Source organism: Ceratina calcarata, unplaced genomic scaffold (genome assembly GCF_001652005.2).
Source record: "Ceratina calcarata isolate Rehan_Ccalc_2016 unplaced genomic scaffold, ASM165200v1 scaffold48.2, whole genome shotgun sequence".
In the NCBI taxonomy this organism is placed as follows: Eukaryota; Metazoa; Arthropoda; class Insecta; order Hymenoptera; family Apidae; genus Ceratina; species Ceratina calcarata.
Genome location: NW_017172225.1, coordinates 391,968 through 400,921, shown reverse-complemented (window position 1 = coordinate 400,921; position 8,954 = coordinate 391,968). Strand labels below are relative to the sequence as shown.

Here is an 8,954-nt window from a genome sequence, read left to right as displayed (position 1 = left end):
CAATAATTTACAAATTTGTATTTTTAAATTATTCAAACTAGGAAGAAATTGTATAGGACGAGATTGTATCTGACGACTAGAGCTACAACTTTTATCTGAAACATTTTTCGATAGGACAACGAAAAGATTTTGCAATAAGTATATTTTTATGTATTGATTAATTACTGACGCTAGTGAAAAATGTGTGAAACAGAAGTTGTAGTCACTGCTATTGCCTGCAAGAAAGGTCATATACACTTTTCTTCTGTCTCGAATACTTCAGGCCTAATCGAGTAATTAGTTCGTCCATCGCCAATCATTCCTTAACAAGCAGAGTTAAAAGGAAATTTCATACAATAAAGATTTTATGCATTTTTCTTCTAACTCCAGTATTTAACGAGTTAAGTATAAGTAATCGGTACTTTTTGAATTTGGAATGCAGTAGAGGAAAGAGAGGAAAAATGGGAGGTAAGATATAAAGGAGAGAGAGACAGAAAATGGTATCAAAACTGTATTTAAATTTGTATTAAGATACAGAGTCATTATTAGTAACTGAGACCTGGGTTTCACCATTCCTCAATGCATGCCACATGGTCGAAATTCCTCAAATCTTACAACACTGTATCTGGGAGATCTGGACATTACGCACTCAGTATACGAAGATCTGAGAAATATAGATATTATGCACTCAGACTACGAGATGTTTTAAAGTTCTTAGGCTTGATATTAACTAATGAGAAAATGTACGGGAATGATGGGTCATATTATTAAAAATTGTGCACTATTTGGTTGTAGAATCTTATTAGCCAAATTACAAAAATGAATTACCAAAATTCTGTTTGAGTCTTAACGATGCATCAACGTTCATGTCACATTTATTACCTATTATTTATATTACTTTAAACACTAAATATCGCATATAATATATACATATGGTGTACCAAAATGTACAGACACGCACGTTTTAAACAGTACTTAAATTTTTAGAAAGACCGAAGATCAATTTAGTAATGGTTCTTCATATTCTTCTCCCAGCTGCGACTTGTAAAATGCTTTCAAATAATTGGGCAGGTGAGAGAAACCTCTACGCTCCAAGTCTATCACGTACAATAACATTAAACGAGAGGCCTCCGGGACGTCTTCCTTGATCAATATTGTCCTACACGTCAATATTAACTCCTTAACAGGCTCTTTGTAACCAGTTTGCAAACGATTGCCAAGTTTAACGATCTGAAACGTAATGAAGTAAAATAATTAAAATATTACAACGAATATAATCAAGATTCCAGCTTCGGATACGTACCATTTCCTTGAACAGTTTGATATCCTCGACGGAATGCATTTCTAGCAACATTTCCATATAACTCACCAGTGCATGATAGATCACTCTTGTCTGAATTTTGCTATGTAATGTATATCTAGTGAGTAAGAAAACTACACTATAAAATTCGGTCGGATCTTTTCGCCTGAGTTCCTCTCTCCCTAAAACATAACACATGAAATAAAAGATTATTACAGCGTTAGAGTATATACGTTATTATCAAAGCATAAATTTGCATACTCTCATAATCGATCTGGAAATTGTTTATTAACAACTTAAAGAAACTGCTTCCATTGTTATCATATATATTCTTTATCGTCGTAGAGTAACAGAATCTTACTAACTTGTCCCCAAATTCTCTGTCCTTTACAGCACGTTTGTAAAGCTTTCCGAATATATCCCTACAATGAAAAGCGAAATCTGAAGTAAGTATTATAAGTACGATTGTTTATTTCGATTGAAAGGCAACGTTTGTGAACGTACTTAAAACCTTGCGTTCTCATTTTATCATCTATCAGTCGAGACACTGAGTTTGCTATCTCCTCTACGTTCTCTACGTTAACTAGATCGATAGCTGTATCAAAATCGTCATGGTCGATAGATTCTTCTGATTTTGAATTCAACAATCTTCCCGGTTTAGGTAACGGGACATCGTCACCATGAGGCTTGGCCCATCCACGGCCACGGCCAAACGATTTAACTCCGGCCATTCCTGCGTGCAAAATTTTCTAACTAAACAATCCAGGTGGCCGAATCCGTACAACGATACACAGTTTGCAACAGCGAGTTAGGAGACCAAGCGATTAACGTCGACGTGTTTATCGCAGTCTGTATTGCTGGAAAACGAGCAGATATTTTAATTTAAGAGATGAAGTAACGTTTTGATGTCACTACTTCCATGGCCATCTCGTTCTACTGGCAGAGTCTCTCGGAGAATCCAGACTCAAAACTAACGATTTATATGTAATACCGAATACATCGAGTAGGACGAAGTGTGCATACAGTGTAAGTTGCGAGTACAGTGGTCTCTAATCTGTGCATACGGTTGTTAGCAACGTTAGCGTACGAAAGATATATGGCAGTTAATGAATAATAAGAGAAAGGAAGGGGATTGTACTTTACAACTGCGATCATTTAACACGCATGCGCCTCCGTGAATTTTGTGATAGTCAGTAGGTATGATCACCGGACGATCGCCAGTCATCAATCGGTCATCTGTCATTCCATTGTTGCGCGTCATTTTTAACAGTTTTACTGATCCAACCCAAAGAAACCGTCAAGTCATTTTTGTTACGTCCATACGAGTTGGTGCCGTAGCGAGAAATATATACCTTGTAGCGATAGTGTAAGGGTACCCGTCCTCGAACGCTTGAAAGTGTGTGGTCGATATAGGTAGACAGCCGAAACGAGAACGCGACTAGGCTATAGCGAAGTGAGCGTAAATATCTGTTCGTTCAAAGGCTGCGGGATCTTGCCATGACGACGGAAGAACAGTTTCAGGCAGCCGTCAATGTGATAAGGAATCTACCAAAAAATGGTAAAATCATAACGGACGATCGATCAGATAAACACCAGCCCGTTGATTCCTCGTAAACCACCTCCCTTCTGTTTCTTTCTTTCGTGACGATGCGCGATGCATTTAACGTTTCTGAGCTCGATATCAAAACACAAGCCAAATATTTCTCCTATCGTGGATATGCAAAATCGACCTGACACGATACGACACGACGCAACTATGTTTTTTTTCATCTTTCTCGCCTTTTTCTTTACTCTTGTCTTGTTCACACGTAACTAGACAGACCAGTTTTTTACTCGTCTACATAATTAACGAAGTAACTAAAGACATTTTTGCATTATATGTTACAAAGATCCGATTGACGCAAAACCATTTAATCGAATTTCCCCAGGTCCATTCTTTAGGCAAGATACAGTACGTAGATTATGCGCTATCTCTTGTTTTCGTTTAAGACGAGATAAACTCGTATGCTTCTCGTTTACACGCTATTCGCGATTCTGCCCTTTCTTCAAACAAAAATCTACGTCCACTCTTGATCAATAAAATATCTATGCATATGCATTTTATGGAATGAAAATTAAACGTGGAAAAGGATTCACGTAATGCCCAACTTTATATAAGCAGACTTTATACGAATCTTCTATTTTTTACATTAACCCGTGTCTCCTTACGTTAAGCATGCGATAAATTAAGCATTAGTCATAGATGTATCGATCTCGTGTCAGGGACATTTTTAATTCCGTATTATAAAAATTCGCAAATGCACACTTTCCTTTTATTACAAGTATAATGCATGCGAGTGTTCTCATTTCACTTTCTAACAGAGAACAGGAACGGGTAAAGTGCAGCTTGCATTTAAAACCAGAGCGTTCCCCTTGAGCGATCATAAGTATAGCTAAATGTTTTTTCAAGATTATAATTATTACGAGCGATTTTTCTATCCCCGACGTGACGTCAATTTTTATTGGGTAATAAAACGAGTTCACTAAAACAGTTATCTTCGACGATTTCAATCTTCAATCAAAATAGAGATCTTATCCTCGAAAATCTAATTTTCCTATAGGAAAGATAATAAATGTAATTGTCATTTCAGGTGCGTATCAACCTAGCAACGAAATTATGCTACGTTTTTATGCGTACTACAAACAAGCCACGGAAGGACCATGCCAGCAACCGAAGCCTGCTTTCTGGGAAGTCGTCAGAAAAGCAAAGTGGGACGCTTGGACTCGGTTGGGTAACATGAGTAGAACGGAAGCGATGAATAACTATGTAGACGAATTGAAGAAGGTCGGTTCCCCGCAAAAATTAGTAAATTGCATTGATTTAACGATGAATTGATTTGCGTACAGATCGTAGAAACGATGTCGTACACAGACAAAGTGGCCAACTTTTTAGACAGTTTGGATTCGTTTTGCGAGAGCGTTCCACCCGAGGATTTGGAATTACTTCTCGGCCCAGTGTTGGAACGTATGCGCTCGCAACCAGATATGCCGTTATCCGGCTCTCCCTTAGGTTCGTATGTCGTTCGCCTGCCGATTCGAGATAAGACTAATAAATACGAAATGAATTAATTTCTCTGGTGTGTCTGACAGCGTCAAGAGAAACCTCGCCGCACAGAGCGTGTAATATGACCCGGCACATCGCGAGCAGTTTAGAAACTAGTCCTGCTACCAGCCACAGCGCGACTCCGTTGGACACTGACGGAGAAGAAGAATTTATAGATACCGTTGAAGTAAGCTGCTCAGCGGTAGGATAAATCGAAATAATGAATCGTACTAAAATCGAATGTTTTATTCGCAGTCTGCCCCGGAGAGGACACAAAAAGAGTCGATGAAAACGTGTTCGAACGCGATTGCCGGTGGCCAGAAGATGAGCAACGGGTTGAACGTCTCCAGCGATAAAATAAATGAGTCGGTCGCCCGCAAAGAGAATTCTTCGGAGGCGACTGTGAACGGTTACGGTAACGCGAATGGTTGTAGCGGAATAGAAACGACGGTAACGGAAGAAACAGGTGCACAGGAGAAGAGCAGAGAGATCTCAAGAGTGAACAGAGACGAGAAATTGAATGCCGAGTTTCTCAATCAAATAGCCAGCACTATGCAAAATCTGCAAAGAGATTTAGACAGAATAACGGCCAGAGTACGCAGCTTGGAAGGTTACACGTTACAAGCGATGGCTCCGCCCATAGTACGTACGATGATTTATCATCTAATAATAATTATATGTACGTAATTGTTATTATTTTCCAGGAACAGCCTACAATGATCTCTTGCCCGAAATGGTGGCCTTTACCGGAGTGTTCGCCACGATTGTTCGCTCTCTTAATCGTATGGCCGTTCGTGGTGCAATTTCTGATTACCTTAACGCGGCGTAGTCGGCAGCGGAGTCTGTGATCGATGCTCAATACCTAATGTTATTTTATTCGTACCCTGTATCCCGCTACTTACTATTAGAAAACGTTCGATTCTATCTAATTACGCGAGATAGACGCATTTCTTTTCCTATGAGGTTCGTTACCATTTGGAAACTTTTATAGAAGGGTAAATCTTTTAAATATAGGCAGGAACGTAAGGCATTCGTTCTATGAGATGTTTGCATGCGAAACGCGCGCACGTTAAAACTATGTAGGAGGATATATTTATTTTAAATGACCGAGAGAATCGGGATGGTGTCCGATCGGTCTCTGTTCATTCACGATCTGTACGTAACAAATAATCTAATCCATTGCCTATAAAGGTAACTTATACGTATGTATTATAAATAGCGATCATATGTATCCATATATTGTAATATAGAAAGAAAAGATTATATACAAATTTTATATTGTACATTCAGGTTACGAGATAAAAAGAAGATGAAAAGAAGATTAACTCTATTGTAATGTGCAATTTCTTTTAAGAAAATTATTTTAAGTTGTGTGGTCGTTATCGTTTTCGATAATAGGATCCCTTTCCCACGCAACACTTTTCTGTTCATTCTTCTAATTAAGATGCATCATGGAAATTCTGTACAAATATTGTATAAAGAGACGCGATTCTTAACTAATAATGATAATTAGTGTCTGTAATTATGCTTTTCGGAAACGTTTTATTATGTGCGTGCGTGAGTGCATGAGTGGATGGGAGTGATGGGATGAGTGGATGGGAGAGCGATTATGAATTGTCCTGTTCGCAAATTGATACTTTTTACTTTGTACAATTTCAATAAAATATTTCGAAACATCCTGTTCAACTGTATTTTTTCCCCGTTCCCGGCCTTGCGCTTTTAAATAGTCGTCGCTCGTTGGAAAATACGATAACGTGGCTCGGGTGATTAGGTCTTCCAATTAGACTTTAAAAAAAAGCTATATACGTCTACATCTAACTGCACATTACGCATTTTTTGTTTTTTTTTTTATTCCGAGAAAACAAGATATCCGTGACCAATTTTAATTGCTCGTAATCATGATATTTAAAATAAAATAAAATTGAAAGTCCAGTAAAATGGATCTGATACAATTAGCGTATGAGATTCTGTGAAATCATTCCATTATTCTACAAATAGAGATACAGAGGTAGACGATTATATATAAATAATCCTGTTGACAATTGGTACACTGGGTAGATTGCAAAGTTGCAGAGTTGCAGAGCTCGAAAACATGGTTGGGTTTCGAGTGACGACGACGTATCGTTGACCGAGTTTCCCATGAATTTTGCAATGCGTAGACCTCTTATTTGTAAATTATCGACGAAACATTTAACGCTGTATGTATATTACGTAAACTCGTACTTTAACCCACTACGTAATTATATCGCATTACACATAAGAAGTCCAGTCATAGCGTTGTGTTAACAGATGTCAAAGCTCGAACGTGTATTCCACAGGTTGCGTCGTAATTAATAGATCGATGACTTATTCGACTTCTATATGAACGCTTTAGAGGTGCAAATTGCACATTGCAATATGAGTGAATATCTGCTACTGATCACTGTTCTCGCAATTTTTATTACAAATTTATCACATGCTCAGGATGCGGACCAAGGAACGATCGTTTTCGCGAATATCGTAAGTCGAAAATGTAACACGTATGAGGAGTATATATACTTACGTTACTCATTCAAATGTTGATATGTTACATCCTTTTTCAGTTGTACAGACACGGGGACAGGACGCCTGTAAGATCGTACCCGAATGATCCTTATAACGATGAGAGTCTATGGCCTGTTCCATATGGTCAACTGACCAACGTGCGTATACATTTATTTAGTAGAAGAGAGATCATACACCGTTCACCTCTGCCTTTTTCCAGCTTGGAAAACATCAACATTTAATACTGGGTCGTTGGTTCCGGAAACGCTATTCTCATCTACTCAACGACACGTACTCCCCGTATGATATTTATATCCAAAGCACGGACGTCGATCGTACTCTGATGTCAGCAGAAGCCCAGTTGGCTGGACTCTATCCACCTACGGGTAAGCAAGTATGGGACAAAATCAAATGGATGCCGATTCCTGTGCATACTATTCCCGAGGATAAGGACTACGTCCTGGCCGGCAGAAAGTATTGCCCTAAATACAACTACGAGCTGGGAAAAGTGCTCAATTCCCCGACGTTTAAAAAGGTCGATAAAGAGAATAAACAGTTGTATGAATATCTGACCGAGAAGTCAGGGAATAAGATTTCATCCCTCAGGACCGTCGAACAACTTTACAACACTTTATTCATCGAAGTAAGCACGCCAACTGCTAACGTTTAAACTCAGTTATTAATCTATCCTCGTTACAGAATATTTATAATAAAACCTTACCCGAATGGACGAAATCTGTATTCCCGGATGTACTTAAGCCGCTCGCTGCGAAAAGTTTCACGACCAACGCTTACAATAAAATACTTCAAAGACTAAAGTCGGGATCGTTGCTGGGTGAGATGATAGATCATATGGAGAAAAAATCAAAAAACGCTTTGGTACCAGATAGAAAAGTGTGGATGTACAGTGCACACGATGAAACGGTAGCGAACATGTTGATGACTCTGAACGTCTTCGATCCTCATTGTCCACCGTACACCGCTGCGATTCTGGTCGAGCTCAGAGCGAATCCAAAGAATCAGTATTTCGTAACGGTACGATGCAAGATGCTGTCATCGGGTAGTGACGGAAATGATATGAAGATTTCCTTATAGGTCTCTTATAAGAACTCGAGCGATGAACCACTACTTTTAACGCTTCCTGGTTGCATGGCACTCTGTCCGCTGGATGAATTTATCACCCTAACGAAGGACGTGATACCCGTGGACTGGGAAAAGGAATGCGCGATGACTTGGGGACAAGCCGTGTACAGCATGAACGCGACGGCAGTTATCGGTAAGTTCCTTCAACAACGGAATAATGAGGAGCCGATACAAGTTGATTGTGACCGATTATTTTCAGCGATACTGACATCCTCGATACTGATGTTGGTCCTGTTAATTCTATCTATAATTGGATTTATCTATTGGCACTACAAACGAGAACATAATCAGTATTACCTTCGACTAACGACGGACCCTATATAATATGTAATTGATATTATACGTATTTCTATTTTAACGATCAGTGTCATCGAACTTAATTAGCTAACGAACGAAACAATCGTTAAATTCGTTTCCCTATTCGTTTATACATGGATTGATCGTAAGAAACAGGTTTTACCCACTCTACAGACAAACATACGTGTTTCTACATATACATAACAAACAAAAGTCTGACGATACATTTCCTCCCTATGATGTTCGACAAATTTTTATGTATTTTACAGCAATTTGTACTTTTTTATTGGCGTCGAAAGTGTTTCCGTTTTATAAGACGATCGCAAAATTCAGTCGTACCTTTTAACGTTACAAGAACGAGACTGTTTTAACTTTGATCTTCGAATATATACGTAAGTAATGATTTTTAGAATTCTTAATAATACCGTGAGTAACGATGTACTTTACTTAAATCGACCGATTTCTATACGCGATGGTAAAGAGAGAAATAATTATCTGTGATGATCGCGAATAGTTTACAAAGTTCCCGATCGCGAAATATATAATTTAAGGATGTATTCGCTATACAGTCAATCCCGAAAGTTTATGTACCTTAGAAAAACGCATTTCCTATAATTAAAAAGAAATCAG

The 8,954-nt window shown here is 38.5% G+C and overlaps 3 protein-coding genes across 5 annotated transcripts; 2 read left to right on the top strand and 1 right to left on the bottom strand.

Annotated features, from left to right (window-relative positions):
• Window positions 1-477: 477 nt before the first annotated feature.
• On the bottom strand, window positions 478-6,989 carry LOC108627704 (uncharacterized). 2 transcript variants are annotated; one of them, XM_026815904.1, is made up of 5 exons: window positions 6,904-6,989; window positions 1,784-2,136; window positions 1,541-1,701; window positions 1,283-1,461; window positions 478-1,209 (listed from the first exon to the last, which is right to left on the bottom strand). In XM_026815904.1, the coding sequence occupies exons 2-5, from the start codon at window positions 2,008-2,010 to the stop codon at window positions 979-981; spliced, it is 798 nt and encodes a 265-aa protein (XP_026671705.1). In that variant the 5' UTR covers window positions 2,011-2,136; window positions 6,904-6,989; the 3' UTR covers window positions 478-978. The 2 variants fall into 2 exon arrangements, with proteins under 2 accessions (XP_026671705.1, XP_026671706.1); XM_026815905.1 differs by lacking the exon at window positions 6,904-6,989 and adding an exon at window positions 2,303-2,392.
• Window positions 2,459-6,037, top strand: LOC108627703 (acyl-CoA-binding domain-containing protein 5). The gene is made up of 6 exons (XM_018029080.2): window positions 2,459-2,837; window positions 3,910-4,103; window positions 4,166-4,328; window positions 4,409-4,548; window positions 4,617-5,003; window positions 5,066-6,037. The coding sequence occupies exons 1-6, from the start codon at window positions 2,777-2,779 to the stop codon at window positions 5,207-5,209; spliced, it is 1,089 nt and encodes a 362-aa protein (XP_017884569.1). The 5' UTR covers window positions 2,459-2,776; the 3' UTR covers window positions 5,210-6,037.
• LOC108627701 (prostatic acid phosphatase) lies at window positions 6,140-8,385 on the top strand. 2 transcript variants are annotated; one of them, XM_018029077.2, is made up of 7 exons: window positions 6,140-6,559; window positions 6,680-6,860; window positions 6,944-7,042; window positions 7,105-7,527; window positions 7,584-7,919; window positions 7,980-8,160; window positions 8,227-8,385. In XM_018029077.2, exons 2-7 carry the CDS (start codon window positions 6,723-6,725, stop codon window positions 8,349-8,351), a joined length of 1,302 nt encoding a protein of 433 aa, XP_017884566.1. In that variant the 5' UTR covers window positions 6,140-6,559; window positions 6,680-6,722; the 3' UTR covers window positions 8,352-8,385. The 2 variants fall into 2 exon arrangements, with proteins under 2 accessions (XP_017884566.1, XP_017884568.1); XM_018029079.2 differs by having other exon boundaries at window positions 6,651-6,860.
• Window positions 8,386-8,954: the final 569 nt, after the last annotated feature.

Bases quoted from the DNA above. Each gene is read 5' to 3' on its own strand.
- LOC108627704 (XM_026815904.1), bottom strand. From the start codon at position 2,010: ATGGCCGGAGTTAAATCGTTTGGCCGTGGCCGTGGATGGGCCAAGCCT. The intron at 1,702-1,783 runs GTACGTTCACAA...TTTTCATTGTAG, and splicing joins ATGAGAACGCAAGGTTTTAA to GGATATATTCGGAAAGCTTT. The intron at 1,462-1,540 runs GTATGCAAATTT...GTTATGTTTTAG, and splicing joins TTTCCAGATCGATTATGAGA to GGAGAGAGGAACTCAGGCGA.
- LOC108627703 (XM_018029080.2), top strand. From the start codon at position 2,777: ATGACGACGGAAGAACAGTTTCAGGCAGCCGTCAATGTGATAAGGAAT. The intron at 4,329-4,408 runs GTTCGTATGTCG...TGTGTCTGACAG, and splicing joins GTTATCCGGCTCTCCCTTAG to CGTCAAGAGAAACCTCGCCG. The intron at 5,004-5,065 runs GTACGTACGATG...ATTATTTTCCAG, and splicing joins AAGCGATGGCTCCGCCCATA to GAACAGCCTACAATGATCTC.
- LOC108627701 (XM_018029077.2), top strand. From the start codon at position 6,723: ATGAACGCTTTAGAGGTGCAAATTGCACATTGCAATATGAGTGAATAT. The intron at 6,861-6,943 runs GTAAGTCGAAAA...ATCCTTTTTCAG, and splicing joins CGATCGTTTTCGCGAATATC to TTGTACAGACACGGGGACAG. The intron at 7,920-7,979 runs GTACGATGCAAG...ATTTCCTTATAG, and splicing joins AGAATCAGTATTTCGTAACG to GTCTCTTATAAGAACTCGAG.